The sequence below is a fragment of the Tauraco erythrolophus genome, chromosome 1, assembly GCF_009769465.1.
Source record: "Tauraco erythrolophus isolate bTauEry1 chromosome 1, bTauEry1.pri, whole genome shotgun sequence".
In the NCBI taxonomy this organism is placed as follows: domain Eukaryota; kingdom Metazoa; phylum Chordata; class Aves; order Musophagiformes; family Musophagidae; genus Tauraco; species Tauraco erythrolophus.
The window spans coordinates 133,632,306-133,651,286 of record NC_141465.1 but is presented as its reverse complement, the minus strand read 5'-3'; the positions used below and the strand labels follow the sequence as shown (position 1 = coordinate 133,651,286).

Genomic DNA, 18,981 nt, shown 5'->3' with positions numbered 1-18,981 from the left:
GCCAACGTTTGTTGGATGAGAGGCCCTACTTCCATGTCACTTTGACTACATTGTGTATTTTGGCATAATATAAGAGTTTTAAAAAATCCAAATCTGGGTGATTAACAAGTAGTTGTTCTATTTATAGTGCCTAGAAGTAGAACAGAAAATAAAAATCACTGAGAAATAGAAAAGCCTTAAATTGACTAAATTAAGGCAAAATAAAAGCAAAAAACCAAAAAAGTAGCAGCAAGAATGAAAAATAAAACTAAGAACTGAAAAATTGAACTATTTTTCATAGTACAAAAAAAAAAAAAAAAGTATTTAACATTCAAAGTAATGAATGCTTAGGAAGTAAGTGTTCCCAGAACACTTATGCATAGCTTAAATACAAATTTAAATTAAAAATAAATAATTTTTTTATTGAAACTAAAACTTGTCAACCACACGAGACACTTCTCAACGCCACCTTCGGGGCTCATCCAGGGTTGTTTTCATCTCACCAAAATGCAGTTTGCTCCATTGATTTGACTGGAAGCACCGTGAGATGTCTGCTCCTGGAGCTCCGAGTTGGAACAAAACAAAATTCTCCCTCTGGAGCTTCCCACTGCTCAGACAAAGTGTGGGAGTACTGAGAGGAGCTGCGTGTTGTCCAGCTGCCTGTCGGGATATGTCACAGGTTTAATAGGAAAAAGATATAAAGACCACACTCCAGCAAAGATTTATCCAAAAAAACCCAACCAACCACCAACCAATTCGGTCTGTTTTAACAGTGAATGGTGATTTAGAATTGTATGAGCCTTCTTTCCTGAACTGGCAGAGTTTTAGCTGTCCCAAAAATTTCACCGAGCGAAGGTTCTCCGAGTCCCAGCGCAAAAACGAAAGCATCACTCTGTACCCTCCGTTGTTCTCCTGTATCCCTAATGAAAACATGCATTCGTATAATAAATGTATATAAAGGGGTGAGTAAAGACATTCTTCTGGAATGTCTGGTTGTGTAAAATAAATAATTTAATGTAAAATAATTTAATAATAAAAATAACATAATAAAATTTAATAATAAAAGTTAATAATAAAATTAAATAATTTAATGTAAAATTAAATAATTTAATGTTAAATACCTGATTTATTCAGCAACGTCAATAGCTCACACCGCTTAAATCACCACTAACTTGCCTGGAATTCCTAGGGAATACTCACCAAGGCGCAGTTATAATTTTCTCATCCCTTGAAACCAAACCGTATCCCAGCGCGCGAGGCGGGGCAGGACCACTCAGTGCCATTCCAAGAGTGCAGGGCTGGCAAAGAAAACTCTTCGTATGCCAACGTAATATTGAAAAAAATTCACAACACTTCAAATCAAACGAGAGCGGACGAAGTTTGGTACCAGACTTCCGTTTGAATATTAGGGAGAAAAAGAAGAAACTTAATTGGCTGCCGTTGCCCCATGGCAAAACCACCACCGCGCGGAGAGACGAAGCGGTAAACGCTCCGGCAGGACTAGGCTCTTGGCAATCTGCAGTTGGGTTCCCAAGTTTGGGATGTGCCAGACTAATTCCACCTTACAGGAGGAATTACTCTGCAAACGTTCCGCCCTTTTCGTTCTTGCATCCAGGTAAATGGTGAAAACGGCTCCGCTGGACGTTTTTTTGTGAGAAAAGGTTGTGCTAAAGCCTCGAGGGACGTCAGCTCCGAGTTGCCAGCCACCTGCCGACGAAAAGGACTGAGAACTGCAACACGGAGTTGGTCGTGAGATACAAAAATCTTGGTTTATTTAACAATGTGGTTAACATTCAGTACAAAGACACAAAAGAGTTCTCTTTTCCAGGACTTTACAGACTGTATTCCGTCTCCTCTGCCACCCAAACTCTGCTCTCAGGGAAGTGAAAGGGGCAGCACTGAACTGGGAAAGCTACTGGAGGGGCATGATGTTCAGCTTGGCTTTTAATCCTCGACAGATCCTATTTCCTTTGAGTCAAACTTTTTAACATTTCTACTTCCATTCTACTCCACCGATGCCATGAACAGGTACAAAAACATGGAAAAGTCTAGGACAATCTAAAATTCTCTTCTACTTACAGTTTTATTTCTGAAGTCCCAGAATTCCCAACAAAGGCTTCTTTGAAACAACCCCTGATTAGCCCCATTCAAGTGTTAGATGCAAGAGGTTTTATTGTTTTTTGTTTGTTTTGTTTTTTTAAATAACCCCATAGTGGTCACAAACGTCAAACCCTGTTTTTAAACATCTATAAAAGCATTTACAGACCTCGATGTCTAAGCTTAGGTCATTAAAAGGTTAACTCCCGATAGTCACTGCAAAGCCTTCAGTTCTACAGCTTCTTCTGGAAGTGCCACAAGCGGAATCTGAAAGATACAAGACACCGAGTTTACACAGTTAATCTTTACATTAATTAATCTTTACAAAGGTTATTATAGAATCATAGAATGGTTTGGGTTGGAAGGGACCTCAAAGATCATCTAGTTCCAACCCCCCTGCCATGGGCAGGGACACCCTCCACTACACCAGGTTGCCCAAAGCCCCATCCAACCTGGCCTTGAACACTTCCAGGGATGGGGCAGCCACAACTTCTCTGGGCAACCTGTTCCAGTGCCTTACCACCCTCAGAGGAAAGAATTTCTTCCTTAGATCTAATGGAAATCTCCCCTCTTCCAGTTTAAAGCCATTGCCCCGTGTCCTGTCACTACATGCCCTTGGAAAAAGTCCCTCTCCAGCTTTCCTGTAGGCCCCCTTTAAGTACTGGAAAGCTGCCATAAGATCACTCCGGAGCCTTCTCTTCTCCAGGCTGAACAGCCCCAACTCTCTCAGCCTGTCTCCATAGCAGAGGTGCTCCAGCCCTCGGATCATCTTAGTGGCCTCCTCTGGACCCGCTCCAGCAGCTCCATGTCCTTCTTGTGTTGGAGACCCCAGAGCTGAACGCAGTCTTCCAGGTCGGGTCTCTTAATATTTATCTTTACAAAGCAGCAGCTCTGTTGTTTGCACGGATTTTCAGGAGGGCTGAGCAGTTCTGCCTGTGCCAGCAGCTCTCAAGTGGGGTCAGCTAAGGACAGCGTGCGCTCCCAGCCCGCAGCTTCCAGCTTTCCAGTGCCCTGGAAGACCCTGCTGCACCGCCACACGCAGGCATGCCGGTTGCTTTGGAACAATTCCTGCAACCCCATGATGCAACAGACAAAACACTGCTTGTTACGAGACCGGTGGAAATGTCTCACATCAACTGGCAGCGAGTCTTCCAGGAGCTTCAGCAGGCGACTGTCACGTCTCATTTGGGTAACGAGCATAACATGCCACATGAGCGTCCCACCAGGGCACCGCTTCAGAGGCAGGGCAGCGGCACGTTGCTCTCTGAAGGATCACCAACACGTTCTTGTACATCATTTTTGCAGGTCAGAGGGCTGGAAGGGGCGAGGTGCTCCACGGAGTACAATGAAGATCACAGCACACTCCCTCTCTGCCCCTGTTTTTGGAGTGTAGAACCAAAAGTGTAGAACTTTTGGAGTGCAGAACCAAGACACCCTCAAGCTTGTCAGCAGGGTGATTAGCATAGACCTCCAAGAGCTGTTCTCGTCACTTTGCACCTTCAGTTGTTTACTGCTGCCGTCCAGCCTAGATTTTGGAACCTGCTCAAATTACATCAAGGCACTCAGGCTGGTGGCTACTTTAAGAAGGCCCATGGCACCCACAGCTCCCAAACTGCTACCTGGAGCGACCTCATGGCAATGCTGGACACTGCATGAAGAAATTTTTCCCTCTGAGGGTGGTGAGGCACTGGAACAGGTTGCCCAGAGAAGCTGTGGCTGCCCCATCCCTGGAAGTGTTCAAGGCCAGGTTGGATGAGGCTTTGGGCAACCTGGTGTAGTGGAGGGTGTCCCTGCCCATGGCAGGGCATTGGAACTAGATGGCATGTGCAGATCACTTGATCTGCCCTGACAGGGCTCAGCTCCTCAGCTCTGCTTAGCATGAGCAGAAGGACCCACATCCCGTCACCTCTACCAGCAGTCATCTCCCACAGCCACCCACCGCACGGTGGAAGGCACGGAGGAAGCAGCAGGAAGAATCCTACTGACCAGAGCTCCTTCTTACAGGGTGCATTTTGCACTTTGCTAGAAGATCAGTCAACACCACTTCCACCGGCACTCTGAGGCTCCTCAGAGATCTGCCACCAGCCACTAACTCCTTAATCCTGCTCAAGGTTAAACCAGGACAACAAGCATGCAAATTTCAATTTTCAACAGCATAGATTCATAGATTTCTAGGTTGGAAAAGACTTTAGAGATCATCCAGTCCAACCGTCCCTAATCCCCATTAAACCATATCCCTAAGTAGTTCATCCACCCTTTTCTTAAACACATCCAGGGATGGGGACTCAACCACCTCCCTGGGCAGCCTATTCCAGTGGCTGACAACCCTTTCAGAGAAGAAATACTTCCTAACATCCAACCTGAATCTCCCCTGACTAAGCTTATGCCCATTTCCTCTTGTTCTATCACCCATCACCAATGTAAAGAGCCCTTCCCCCACCTCCCCACCATCCCTTCTCAAGTATTTGTAGGCCGTAATCAGGTCTCCCCTCAGCCTCCTCTTCTCCAGGCTAAACAGCCCCAACTCCCTCAGCCGCTCCTCATAAGTTTTATTTTCCAGCCCCTTGACCAGTTTAGTCGCCCTTCTTTGGACTCGCTCCAGGAGCTCAATATCTCTCTCAAAGCGAGGGGCCCAAAACTGGGCACGATATTTCAGGTGCGGCCTCACCAGTGCCGAGTACAAGCATGACTTTTTACTTTTTTATAAACCATGGACCAAAATAATCTTGGAGATAGAGTCATCAGAGCCAAGCTTTCCATTCCCTGCCAAGCGCTTCATTTACAGCTGAAGAGTTTTCCTTAATTTTAAAGTGTGTCCTTTATCAAGTAAGACAACCATCCAGTACCTTGACTTTTTTTTGGAAGAACTCCTCTCTGTACTGCAAAGTCTTTCCCAGGGTAGGAAGAGCGACTGAGGAAACATTTTAGATCTTACCCCAACCAATAAATAGTAATTCGGGACCAGTGGCAGCAGCCGAGATCGGTAAGTGACCACAGGGCTACTACGGGACTTTGGGAACTGCAGGAGTATTCACAACAAAGTAAAACAAGCCATGGAGGAGGAAAACGGATGGCATCACCCCTCCGGAACAGCCTTCCTCAGGGACTGCAGCCTCTTCCTCAGTGGCACTGTAATCCCTAACCAACTGCTGCTGATCCCTTTCCACTCAGTATTTCCCAGTGCGTCATCTTATTTGTGGCCCTCTCCTTCCCTGCCCCTTTCCTTTTCTCTCCCTCGAGCTTTTGGCTGTCTGTCCCACAACTGCTTTCTCCGGCATTCCAAGTGGGGTAGTTCTGCAGGAGCTGGCAGTCTCGCTTCCCAGTGAAGCCACAAGAACCCGGGACAACACACCACTGCTTGAGCGGCACGTGCAAACCGTGCACTGAAGCAGGGCTGGAATCACAACCCTGTGCCTGTTCTCCACAGACCGTCCCGGAATAAGCTGTTCTTCCTCTGTCCCCCAGTGCCAGCGAGGAAACGCTGGCACATCGTGTGATGCCACTGACAGGAGAGAAAGCAGCACAGGTGATGGTAGGCAAGAGGGCACACTGGCACAGCCACCTAAGCAGGGTGTTGTCTCCAAGCTGTGCGCTTCTGACAACAATCCCATCCACATTGCTCCACAGGTTTACTAGGAACTGTTTACTGCTCCTCTTACAGTGAAGGAAGAGACGGACTTACAGAGCTGTGAAGTGTTCCTGCCCCCTTGAAAGGCTCGGGAAATCCCGCACGCTAAGGGAGAAATGACGGATACTAAGGATAGTAACTTCCCAGCAATGGCTCCTGCATTTATATGTTTGCATCTGAGAGCCTCTGAGACTGGACAATTTACCAAATGGCTGACCTGTCTTCCAGCCAGGCACATCATTTCATTTCATTTCATCTGGTTGGAAGAGACCCTCAAGATCATCAAGTCCAACCATTCACCCTGCACTTTCAGGGTCCCTAAACCATGTTCCTCAACACCAAATCCACACGGTTTCTAAACACCTCCAGGGATGGGGACTCCGCCACCTCCCTGGGCAGCCTGTTCCAATACTTCAAAACCTTCTCTGTAAAGAAGTTTTTCCTGATATCTAACCTAAATTTCCCCTGGTGCAACTGGAGGCCATTCCCTCTCATCCTGTCATTCATAACGTGGGAGAAGAGACAGACCCCCCATCTCCCTACAAGTTCCTTTCAGGTAATTGTAGAGAGCGAGAAGGTCCCCCCTGAGCCTCCTCTTCTCCAGACTAAACAGTCCCACAGGTTACGTCCACACAGGTTACCTACACAGTGTGATGGTTTACACCAACGGGCAATTTTGGACAGATCACTGAACATTTTTCTGTATTTGTGATAACTACAGCTACCTTTTCCTTCCCCAAATCACCACCATCCTGCTATCACAAGACACTTCCCGTAGGATACCTGGAATCAAGTTTCATCACACAAATTACAGAGATGGAAGGCTCTGCAGGACCGAAGAGCATTGATGTTGAAAGACAGAACTTACAGCAGCATACGTCCTCCTCAGTGATCGACTTCTGCGTCTTCAAACTGCCCCGCAACCACAGGCGCTATGTCCACCTCCATCCCATCTGGAAACGAAACAGCCAAGGCTCTGTCACGCCGCGGGCTCCTCAGCAGATGATGTTACCACAGGAAAGAGGGAGAGCCCTCTGGTGACGAGAGAGGGCCAGAACACAAAACTCCTCTGCCCAGCTTCCGAAAGCAGCCAGAGGAAACCCTGATGTGCTCCCGAGTTTGTGGGTTTGTTCCAGCTCCATCACTCGGTCGCTTAAAAGACATCGCCGCCTCCTACAGCCTCATTCCATCCTGTCTCAGTAAAAGACTCAAATTCCAGGTTTAACCTATTTAATGTTTCCAACAGCATCCTTCCTTTTAACAGCTTTAATTACACTCTACCAGAAAGAGGCTGGATCCTTTTCTGAAACCGCTCTCCACCATCATCGAGTCGGAAAAAGGAACAATTGCTCTGTGCTACGACCTCAAACCCAACAGAATCCTGGAACTCAGCAGCCCAACTATTGGGATACCAATAGTTGTAGCAATCCAAGAAGCAAACTGTAGCAAATAAGATGAGGAAGGCAAACAAAACTGATGAGGATGGCTTTGAGACATGTGACATGCTTGCTGTTCGATTTATTCTAATTTTCAAAATTTTGGGATTGAGAAACCTGACAAAATTTTCAAATGAAGGTCGCTGCTAAAACAGGCGTACAGCACCTAAGGTTATCTCCACGTTATATGAACTTATTCATGGAACAAAGAGAAGCTGTGAACAACTGACACAGCAAATAAAGATTAAAAAACCATCCATGTGGATCAGAACAGATCAGTTGTTGTTCTGCTGACTATCTCGGGCAAGTTGATAGCTAGAAATCCACACCACCTGCATCATTTTCCAAGCTTTAAGCATATCCAGTCAGGCTAAACCGCAGATTTCTATCAAAAAAAAAGAAGCAATATCACTAAACTACTTCTGTCCTTCTCCCAGGTAATACGTTGGTCTGGTGAAAACAGTATGAAAAAAAAAAAAACAAAATTTGAGAGATTTTTTTTCAGTCAAAAAGAAACTTTACTCCTTAAATGCATGTTTGAGCAATCAGTAGCATTGAGTCAGCATCCTTCAGAAAAACAGATTTTATTTTTTTAACTCTGTTCCAATGTATTGCAGTGATTCTGATTTCACACTGAACTCTGTAAAGAGAACTATTAACTTACAATTTAGGGTTTTTTTTAAATAATATTATCTGTTTAGAGTGCAAATTGCTTCCTAATCCCAGTGTATACTGACAAATTTTTTTTTTTTTAATCCCAAATCAACTTCACCCTACCACTACTCCAGGAAATCATTCCAGTAAGAATCAAAAATTCTGACTCGCAGTAAGGTGTCACCCACAGCGTGCTACTCGCTCAGTCCTGGTGTTTATGGGTTAGGCAGACTGAAGAACGACTGCTTCCACGCATTCTTTGGTAAAACAAAAGCATTTCTTACCTTCAAACTCCCTTATGGAATCCTCTGTTCTCACTCCAGCCATGTTGTACTGACTGCTGATGGACTGAGCTAACATGCCTTCCAGCCTCTCCAGAGTGGCCTGGCCTTCTGCAGTTAAATGCGACAATCCTTCTTCGTAAGTGTAGAACGTGGGGATGTCACCTTGTTCCAGCTCTGCAAAAACAGGTTTGTGTTCATCACAGATTCATAGAATGGTTTGGGTTGGAAGGGACCTCAAAGATCATCTAGTTCCAACCCCCCTGCCATGGGCAGGGACACCTTCCACTACACCAGGTTGCCCAAAGCCTCATCCAATCTGGCCTTGAACACTTCCAGAGATGGGGCATCCACAGCTTCTCTGGGCAACCTGTTCCAGTGCCTCACCACCCTCAGAGGGAAGAATTTCTTCCTTAGATCTAATGGAAATCTCCCCTCTTCCAGTTTAAAGCCATTGCCCCGTGTCCTATCACTACACGCCCTTGTCCAAATTCCCTCTCCAGCTTTCCTGTAGGCCCCCTTTACGTACTGGAAAGCTGCTATAAGATCACCCTGGAGTCTTCTCTTCTCCAGGCTGAACAGCCCCAACTCTCTCAGCTTGTCTCCATAGCAGAGGTGCTCCAGCCCTCAGATCATCTTCATGGCCTCCTCTGGACTCGCTCCAGCAGCTCCATGTCCTTCTTGTGCTGGGGACCCCAGAGCTGAACACAGTATTCCAGGTGGGGTCTCACGAGAGCAGAGTAGAGGGGCAGAATCCCCTCCCTCGACCTGAGTTTAGGAGCCTGGATCAAGCAGAGGTGGAGGAACGCAGCAGCTAGGCGAGTTATGCTCAGATTAACTGGGATGAGAAGGCTGTTTACACCAGTTACAGAATATATACACGGAACTTGTGCTAGCACATCCCCCGGGAACAGGACAGGCTGATATTTGTGTCTTGGGGCTTTTGGAGAACATGAGCAGCGTTTTTGCTGAATTCCAGTGATTTGTGACAGCTAAATTACAGACTTCTGAGTTTTCATACTGTGCCCATGGCATAAAGAATGTTTGGGCGAGATGACAAGGAACGCTTTCACAGACTAAGCCATTCCCATGACAGATATCGCAGGAGAAGATCCGGGTATCCAAGTGCTGGTAGGAATTTCAAAAGAAAGAACTGTTACGAACCGCGAGCCTCAACGTCGTACTCCTCCCCTTCGTAATCATTGTCTGAATCTTCGTCGTCTGGGTCGGGGTGCAGAGCCTGGCAGTCACACATGGCTGAAAACATGGCCTCCACTGCAGGAACACAAGGGAACACAAACCTCCCTCGTTTCTCCACCAACACCCCACAACAACAGGCACGAAATCCTGCACTGAGTCACCTGAGAGACTGAGAATATCCCTTTACCAGAACCGCCACTGAATTCACATCTGAAAATATCACAGAATCACAGAATGGTTTGGGTTGGAAGGGACCTCAAAGATCATCTAGTTCCAACCCCCCTGCCATGGGCAGGGACACCTTCCACTACACCAGGTTGCCCAAAGCCCCATCCAACCTGGCCTTGAACACTTCCAGGGATGGGGCAGCCACAACTTCTCTGGGCAACCTGTGCCAGTGCCTCACCACCCTCTGAGTGAAAAATTTCTTCCTTCTCTCTAATCTAAATCTCCCCCCTTTCAGTTTAAATCCATTGCCCCATGTTCCATCACTACACATCCTTGCCAAAAGTCCCTCTCCAGCTTTCCTGTAGGGCCCCTTTAGGTACTGGAGGGCTGCAACAAGCAGCCTTCATCATCCAACAAGCCAGCAGCCACATAAGAAACAAACTGGGTTTCCTAGATCCAGCCTGGTGCTTTACCCTCCTAACAGCACTTTTCCACTACTTCACTGATGATGAAGGCTCATCTCTGGACGATTCAGTCTGTGGTTACCCACTACAGGATTCTCTGCAGCATCTAAATGCAAGATTCTGAACACACGGATCCAGCTGGAAGCTCTGCATCGGATGGGATACGACTGCTTTCCAGCAGCAGTGTCTGGACATCGGCATGTTCCTAATGAAATCATTGCTGACTCAAACATCACTGAATTTGCAATTAAGAAGATGTTTCCCGTATAAGTTCTCTGCAAATGTCTATAGATAAGATTACCTGTGTCGTGTGTTTACTCAAAAATCTCTATTTTAAAACGCTGGAATTTTCCTTGAGAAGTAGCTGCTTGAAATATTCTAGTTTCAAGCAAGATAAAACAATTTGCTTTGTTTTTGATTACGGAAAGCAAGTAATTAGAGAAGGATACCACAGGATGACATCATTTCCATCTCTACACCAGAGATGTCTCCACATACAGGCAGGACTTGAACCTGAAATGCGATTTCCTGTTTCACTTACGGGCTGATTTGTCGTTAGGTACAAATCTGAATTCCGCAATCGGTTCAACATCGTCATCACTGTCTTCTTCCTCCTCCCCTTCAGCCATGGGAGCCTCTTTTGTCTCCTCTTCTTTCAGAAACGGAAAGAATTAAGAAAACATGTTCATTTTGTAAAAAAAAAAAAAAAAAGTAGTGGTCATGTTTGTTTATTGTTTCAGGAACACACACACAATCAAATCAAAAATTTGGACAGAAGCTGTGAGAGGCACAAACCAACCCACTCACATCCATATTACAGAGACATGGGGCTCTGTCACAGCACCTCAGCAACACCTGCAACGCACATGAAAACTTCCCTATTTATAATTTTAGGACTTTAGATTTCTGAAATGTTCACATGATATATTCGAGTACTTCAGGAAAACCACCGGACTCTTACTAAAAACAACTGTACCCCAAATCCCCACAATTCACAATCATTATCATTTACTTTGAACACAAAAAGGAAGCTTGAACACAAAAAGAGAAGCCTACAGAGGGTGGAAGCAAGGACAGGGAGCCTGGGAAGAATACAGAGCAATTGTCCGAGCAACCAGAGATCAGGTTAGGAAAGCCAAAGCCCTGATAGAGTTAAATCTGGCCAGGGACATCAAGGGCAACAAGAAAAACTTCTATAGACATGTCAGTGATAAAAAGAGATCTAGGGAAAATGTAGGCCCTCTCTGGAAGGAAACAGGGGACCTGGCTACCCGGGATATGGAGAAGGCTGAGGATCTCAATGACTTCTTTGCCTCAGTCTTCACTGGCAAGAGCTCCAGCGGCACAGCCCAAGCCACAGAAGGCAAAGGCAGGGACTGGGAGAATGAAGAACTGCCCACTGTAGGAGAAGATCAGGTTCAAGACCATCTTAGGAACCTGAAGGTGGACAAGTCCATGGGACCTGATGAGGTGCATCTGCGGGTCCTGAGGGAACTGGCAGATGAAGTTGCTAAGCCACTACCATCATATTTCAGAAGTTGTGGCAGTCTGGTGAAGTTTCCAATGACTGGAAAAGGGGAAACATAGCCCTCATTTGTAAAAAGGGAAAAAAAGAAGACCCAGGGAACTACAGGCCAGTCAGTCTCACCTCTGTGCCCAGCAAGATCATGGAGCAGATCCTCCTGGCGACTATACTAAGGCACATGGAAAATAAGGAGGTGATTGGTGACAGCCAGCATGGTTTCACGAAGGGCAAATCCTGCCTGAGTAATTCGGTGGCCTTCTATGATGAGGTTACAGCATTGATGGATAGGGGAAGAGCAACTGACATCGTCTACCTGGACTTATCCAAAGCATGTGATACTGTCCCACACGACATCCTTGTCTCTAAACTGGAGAGACATGGATTTTTGAAATCATAAGAATTTTACAGATCCTCAACGCTACTGTCAAGAAACCAACGAGCTTCCAGTGTGGCCTCTCAGAGAGGACTGTGATGTTTACAGAAGATCTCCACTTGGTTCCTGACGTTCCTAGCCAGCCAGAAAGTTGTCAGAAGGAGAAAGCACGCCCAGAGTCAATGACAATGTGGGCAAAACTGTGCTTCCTTGCACTACATAGATGAATGAGTAAGCAACAAGGTGACGTTTTACTTTCTGTGAATATAAAAACCACGAAGAAGATGGTTACAGTTCACGGTCTTGTGCCTGGGGGCACTGCCCTGGCAGCCTCAAAAGCACATAATTATCTTCTAGAGAAAGAGAGAAACACAGTTAAGGCTGTTCCACTGAGAGTGGCTTTCATCACACTCAAAACTGGCAACACCAAGAACATGAAGAAGCCAAGAAGCTGCCAACCAGCTGTCCCAAAAAATGAAGTGTCCAGGGAAGCTACCCAGTCCTTTTCCAACTGACACCCACAGGCACAGCTTGTTACTGCTGAGTCCAGCTCTTTGTTCTCAAAGAAGACAACCTCTGGCTGCCTTCTTCTACAAAAGGGGTGAGGAGAAGGCACACACACAGAGAGCACAACAAAACTGTCAGAGGAAGAACAAAATGTACGCTGCCCAGCTACGAACGAAGACTCCTGCAGCCCAGGAAGGGAAGAGGTTTGGGTTTAACGCTATTCAGCAGCCAAAATCCTATGCCAGGGATAGGCTTGAAAACTAAACAAGTCTACTTGATGTGGAAGACTTACTGTAGCCAGCATTTATATTAAAAAACCCCACAAATAAACCAAAAAAAACTCACAGAAAAATCAGTCTATTAAGGATTTATAGGTCAGGAGTATCCTGTGATAGTTCTTTTTTCAAACACCAGTATCAGAATGAAATAAAAGCTGTAAACAGCATCTTTCTTCAGACTGAGCTCAGTTTACTTCAAAATAAACTGAGGAAGGAAAACCATGCGGTGCACGTACACGTTCTCTCGTCGCTCGCAGTGACAGACTGCCAGAGAAGATCAGTAATGTGAGGAAACAATGAAGAGTATTAATAGTTTAAAAGCACCTTTGCCTCCTCAGAGCCTTGTCAGTACTTTCAGTACACAGACTATACAAAGAAAAATTAAATGCCAGATTTTAACCTTTAACTGCAATGACTAGTAGGCATGAATCACGGAATCATGGAATGGTTTGGGTTGGAAGGGACCCCAGAGATCATCCAGTTCCAACCCCCCTGCCATGGGCAGGGGCACCCTCCACTACAACAGGTTGCCCAAAGCCCCATCCAACCTGGCCTGGAACACTTAGGGGGAAAGGAGACCTATTCAAGGCTTCACACTTGCTACTCTTAAATGGAGATGGCAGTTTATGACACACTGAAAATATCAACAGGTCTGCCAGAAAAAAAAAAAAAAATCGATACACCAAAAATACAGAAAATCTTCATACAAAACAATGAAACAAAAGGTTTGTTTGCTCCAGATCAGAGCAAGAACGGTCAAAAAATCTGCAGAGATCCATTAAGCCTGGTAACGTGAGCGCCTGTAGGATTTTGGTAAGCAAGCTGTGGGAGACAGGGAAGGAAAGCTTCGGGCTAATGTGGGACAGCAGAAGCTCATAAAGCCTGGAGAGGGCAGCAGCATTAACATAAATTCAATAAAGCCAATCCAGTACCTAAGCTGGAGTCACAGGGAGACTGCAGAGGAACTAAATTGCTGGGAATGAGAATGAGAGAGCAGAGAACCGATTTTCAGCGGCTCCGTATTCGCATGCTGCCAGCAGAACAGCACACAGTGAAAAAAAAAGTGAAGAAGTGAAAAAGAAAACACAAGCTCCAACTCGAGTGAAGCACATTGTTTTCAAAACCAAAATCCACTGGTTTTGAAGAAGAACCCCTGCCACTCAGCAGTGAGCAACGCTCCAAGCATACCTTCAAATTTGGCGTTCACCATGACGTACAAGTGCTCCCACGGGTAGGCGTTCAGGTCCCGAGACACGGCGTGTAAACTGATGGTGGGGTAGTCCAAGGAGAAGCCAACTCCAGAGTTTTCCAGCCAGGACAGGCGACTAACAGGAGAGGGGGAAAAAAGACACAAGTTAGAAGCTAACAGAGGGATTTAAGGTACCTGGCTCATGCCTACGGAAAGGCAAACCAGCTCACCACAGTGAGTGACTGTGGACAACACACCGACCTCACTCTCAGGTCATACATGGTGCTGGACCTGCCCTACCAAGCCTTGCAGCAGCACTAAGTGATGGCTGAGGTAAAAGAAACCTTTTCTCACAGCACCCGAAGCTGAGCACCCTAAATACATTTCAGCTTTACCACGTTTGCACTAAACCCTGCATTTCTCGCCCTACCTCCTCGTTTTCTCCTCTCTGCAGATATCCATCATCCCAGAGACAACTACAGAGGTTCCAGAGTGTGATCTGTAACTCAAACTAGCAAACAGCCTGTGGTTTTTCAAGATAAAGAATCATAGAATCGTCTGGTTGGAAGAGACCCTCAAGGTCATCGAGTCCAGCCGTTCACCCTGCACTGTCAGGGTCCCTAAACCATGTTGCTCAACACCAAATCCACACAGTTTTTAAACACCTCCAGGGATGGGGACTCCGCCACCTCCCTGGGCAGCCTGTTCCAATACTTCACAACCCTCTCTGTAAGGAAATTTTTCCTGATATCTAAGAAATTTTTCCTGATATCTAAAGAAATTTTTCCTGATATCGAAAGAGAACACTATGAAAGGAAAGCCACTGCTGTAATTTTGGGAGGACTATAGATCTGATGTGGGAATAGTGAGTATGTTGAAAAACTATCAGTGATCAGCAGAGCTAACAAAGCCAGGTTAGAGTTTTTTACCCCTCAACTTATGTGTTATAACCTCTTCTTCCCCCCATTTTCACTCTGAGCCCTGACCACAGCAAGGGACAGCGCAGGCTGTCACCACTGGGCTGCTACCTCCTTCCCATCAGGCAGACCGGTGTCTTTCCAGCAGCCAGGAAATCAAACCCAGCTTTGGGTGTCTGTGACTGGTGAAGCCACACAGCGAACAAACACCAAGGGGCAGAAAGCAAGACCTGTGCCATGTGCAGAACCCAGCGCCCCCAGTTTCTGTGCAGGGCAAAACCAGTGAAAAGGTCGCAGAGGACTCCCTGCCCCAGGAAATCGGACTGAACGCAAGAGCTGGCAGAGTGGGAGTGAGGAATTTCTTCCCCAGCCTTGATCAGCCAGTCCTCAACGTCCACAGCTGCTGACACAGAAGTCAGTACACAGATCCAAAGCCACATTGTGCTCCCGGGTGCCCAGCTCTCCCACAGCACAGCGCTCCTGCAAACACTGGCGTTTTCCATTCGTTACCAGCAAGTGGCTCTGGTGAAAGCTCCGTGGTGCGCTCGAAACACGCTGGAGGAAGCTGCCAGACTGGTACACACCTCAGAGAAACCTGCTGAAAGCAGCTCCCAAAAAAACTCAACACTAAACGTGCTGGGAGCAGATGCTGCATGAACAGAAGCCCTTTTATCTGCAGCCAAACAACTACACAAGACACGAACTGACATTCCAGGGAGATTTCTCTCCGAGAGGAATGCAACATCACCAACAGGTTCAGGTGGGGCAAACGCCTCTCAAACAGCATTAACTCTTTTATAAATATTTCAGTCTTACTGGCTTTAAAAGACAATTCACACCTCAGCACACGTTTCAGATAATGTTTTTGTTCTCACCACGCTCTTCTGCTGCAGAAATCTGTTCTATTTACAGCACTTTTCCACGGTTAAAAAGAAAATTACCGTGCCTTACTCAGTGAGCTGTCTTCTTGAACCATGCAATACAGAGATAATGTAAAGGAAGTGATAAAGCAATCAGATAACATCCTGCAGAGAAACCAAACTGCTGCCTTGTGAAAACACAGAGCATCCCCGTGATTAATGTGACGCGAGAGGCTTCACGGAACCACAGCAGTTGGTAACAGCAGAAAATCCACAGCCTCATCCCCTCCCCTGCCAACGGGAGAGAGGTGCAAAGGTTTCATAGAATCATGGAATGGTTTGGGTTGGAAGGGACCTCAAAGATCATCCAGTTCCAACTCCCCTGCCATGGGCAGGGACACCCTCCGCTACACCAGGTTGCCCAAAGCCTCATCCAACCTGGCCTTGAACACCTCCAGGGATGGGGCAGCCACAACTTCTCTGGGCAACCTGTTCCAGTGCCTCGCCACCCTGAGTGAAAAATTTCTTCCTTAGATCTAATGGAAATCTCCCCTCTTCCAGTTTAAATCCATTGCTCCTTGTCCTATCACTACACACCCTTGGAAAAAGTCCCTCTCCAGCTTTCCTGTAGCCCCTTTAAGTACTGGAAGGCTGCTATAAGATCACCCCGGAGCCTTCTCCAGGCTGAACAGCCCCAACTCTCTCAGTCTGTCTTCATTGCAGAGGTGCTCCAACCCTTGGATCATCTTCGTGGCCCTCCTCTGGACCCACTCCAGCAGCTCCATGTCCTTCTTGTGCTGGGTACCCCAGAGCTGGACGCAGTATTCCAGGTGGGGTCTCACAACGCGTTAATCGCTCTGGTGTTGTTTGAAACACCGTTTAGAGCAGAAATAGCACAGACCACCCTGAGCTCGCCCCTCGCAGCCCTCTTCGAGGGCCTCCCCCCCATGGCGGCCTCCCTCACGCGAGTCGCCCACAAGCCCTTTCAGGCGAGTCCCCTCGGGGGGGACCCCACAGCCACCCGAGGGCTGAGAGCCCCTCGGGGCGGGCCCCACACCCCCCAGGGCAGAGGGCCCCTCGGGAGGGAGGCCCGCACGTACGCGGCCCTCCCGGCCTGGTCTCCGCCAGCCTCCCGCAGATCGGCCCTCTCGGGGGGGGGGCACACCGCCCCCTCAGGGAGGGCTCTCACCAGGCGGACCCTCTCATGGCGGTCCCCACCCCCTCAGGGCAGCCCCGGCCCCCCGAGGCCCGGGAACCGTAACCCCCCCCGCACTCCGGCTCCGCCCGTCACCTCTCGGCGATGTAGAGCGTCCCGGCGCCCAGGCTGCGCCCCGCCAGCACCGCCTCCGTGTCAGCCTGCCGGTGCCGAACGCCCTCGGCCGGCGGCGGGAACCGCTTGAGGAAACTCATGGCGCCGCCGCCGCCGCCCTCCTCCACCATCTCCTCCTCCTTCCCCGCCGCCGCTGCCGCCGGAAGCGGAAGTCTGCGCCGTGCCGAGCCCCTCTAGGCGCGTCTCGATGGTGCGGGCGGCTGTGGCGCCCGCGCCGCCGCCATGTCGGGGCCGTTCCCGCCCCGTCGGCGGCGGTTCGCCGCGAAACGGCCGTGTCGCTGAGGGGAGCCGCGGCCCCTCGCCGCAGCGGCCCGGTCTGTGCTCCAGGAGCGCCGGTATCCGGCAGGATTTGAGTGAAACTGTCGTTATCCGGGAAAGAGAAGCAGCGGGGCGCGCTGAGGTGATGGCGGACAGCGCTGCCCCGCGGCCGCGGCCGTGTGCCGGGCTGTAAATCCCTGTTGGGCAGGCGACAGAGGGACAAGCAGCCACGGCAGCGCTCCAGGGAGCGTTATTAGATGCTGGAGGTGGAATCTGAGGTGGACAGCCGGCACGCCATGCCCGATAGATACATATGGAGAAGAAAGTGAGGAGTACCGGAGTTGCTTAAAGGATATCCTGTGGATTTCCCTCAGCAATGAGGGAGTTGGGATGAGGAGCTGCAGGTGTACCTGGCGAGCTGCCGTCAGGAAGCTGGGGTAGTCTTGGGACAGTGTTTGCACTGACAGGAAGGCACTGGCCCTGCTCCTTCCTCTGGATTTACACCACTTCTGCAGCAAGTTTTCCTTAATGATACATGCTACCGCATTGAGAAACGGGGATTACACCAGTACAGGGTGAATAAATAAATGGTAGCGTTCAGTCTGCACCAGTGAGATACATCTCACATTCCGGATAACCCGGTCAGCGAGGCAGCAGCACTGCAAACGTCTCTCCTCCGAGGCTCTCCAGGCTGGCAAACGCACCTGGCGTGGCAAAACACTCACCAAGAGCCCATGCAGTCGTTGCCTTGTTGTCGTGGGTTTTAATCTTCCCTTTCACCAGTTTGAATTTACTTTTAAGGAGCCGTTTACCCACCTGTGTGCGCACCCAGGTTCTCACAAACACGAACGGGTTGTTAACAGAATTAAGTCTCCATCTTTCCCTTCTCTGGACTTCCGTAGTTACGGTTTTGGATAGCCAAGCAGCACATTCTGGAAAAAGAAAATGTGTGAAGAAACCAGGGGGAATAAGAGCATAATGTGGTTCTTTTAGTCTGAACTTTCTAAAATGCTTTTGAAAGCTCATTAGCCACGCCTTACCCATTTTGGATTCTAATTATTCAAATAATTATTATTCATACAAATAACTAACTTGACCCAAATCAAAGCAACTTCCACAATGAAGCGATATTTAAACACTGCTGGAATAGCTTGGAAAAACCTACCGGGGCAGTAGCAGATGAGGAAAAGGGAGTTTCTTGACCGTTGTCAGGTTTGCCACACCAAGACAAGTGCTTGCCTGGAAACAAAATTCTACGATTCATCCGTGAATACGGATCAGACGGCAGCAGCTGGTGGGATGAGGTCCAAATACACGGAAGCACCCGTTCACAGCACTTAGTGGTTGTAAATCAATACTCCTGCTCGTGTCCCCTGTGAGTCAACACAGCTGTCCGTACCAGCCACGGAGAGAGAGCCCTCACCACCCTGCAGTTCACTGCAAGTCACACGACAGCCCCTTTGGATTGTTTTAAATTCAGATTTCTGAATGACTGAAGTTGAGTTGAGCCACCGCAGCGGAGCATTGCAGAGTTCATTTCTCCTCCTGCACACAAATGCAAATCTTTCTTGGGTCACACACTGCCCTTCCAAAAGAAGACGGGAAAAAGGGATGGTTTAAGCCCAGGCTAGGGAGTTGGTTTTGAGGCTGAGGTGTTAGGGAGGAGGAGAAACCTACGTCTTCCTTGTGTACAGGATCTGGCTACTTCATGCCCCAGCAGTGAGCGTTGCATTTAAGTTTAGAGTGGGCAGGCACACGTTTCTGCTGAGTTTATGAATGAAACACCACAGCACTGTGTGAAAGCTCTTCTCCTCACCTGTAACAGCTTTAAAAAGTA

At 48.0% G+C, this 18,981-nt stretch overlaps 1 protein-coding gene across 2 annotated transcripts; it reads right to left on the bottom strand.

Annotated features, from left to right (window-relative positions):
- Positions 1 to 1,669: 1,669 nt before the first annotated feature.
- Positions 1,670 to 16,996, bottom strand: CLNS1A (chloride nucleotide-sensitive channel 1A). 2 transcript variants are annotated; one of them, XM_086614886.1, is made up of 7 exons: positions 16,848 to 16,996; positions 13,779 to 13,915; positions 10,449 to 10,559; positions 9,240 to 9,350; positions 8,079 to 8,252; positions 6,573 to 6,657; positions 1,670 to 2,343 (listed from the first exon to the last, which is right to left on the bottom strand). In XM_086614886.1, the coding sequence occupies exons 1-6, from the start codon at positions 16,994 to 16,996 to the stop codon at positions 6,590 to 6,592; spliced, it is 750 nt and encodes a 249-aa protein (XP_086471012.1). In that variant the 3' UTR covers positions 1,670 to 2,343; positions 6,573 to 6,589. The 2 variants fall into 2 exon arrangements, with proteins under 2 accessions (XP_086471012.1, XP_086471015.1); XM_086614889.1 differs by having other exon boundaries at positions 10,449 to 10,556.
- Positions 16,997 to 18,981: the final 1,985 nt, after the last annotated feature.

Bases quoted from the DNA above. Each gene is read 5' to 3' on its own strand.
- CLNS1A (XM_086614886.1), bottom strand. From the start codon at position 16,996: ATGGTGGAGGAGGGCGGCGGCGGCGGCGCCATGAGTTTCCTCAAGCGG. The intron at 10,560-13,778 runs GTATGCTTGGAG...CGTTTCTGAAAG, and splicing joins GGTGAACGCCAAATTTGAAG to AAGAGGAGACAAAAGAGGCT. The intron at 8,253-9,239 runs GTTCGTAACAGT...CTGTTTTTGCAG, and splicing joins GTACGACGTTGAGGCTCGCG to AGCTGGAACAAGGTGACATC.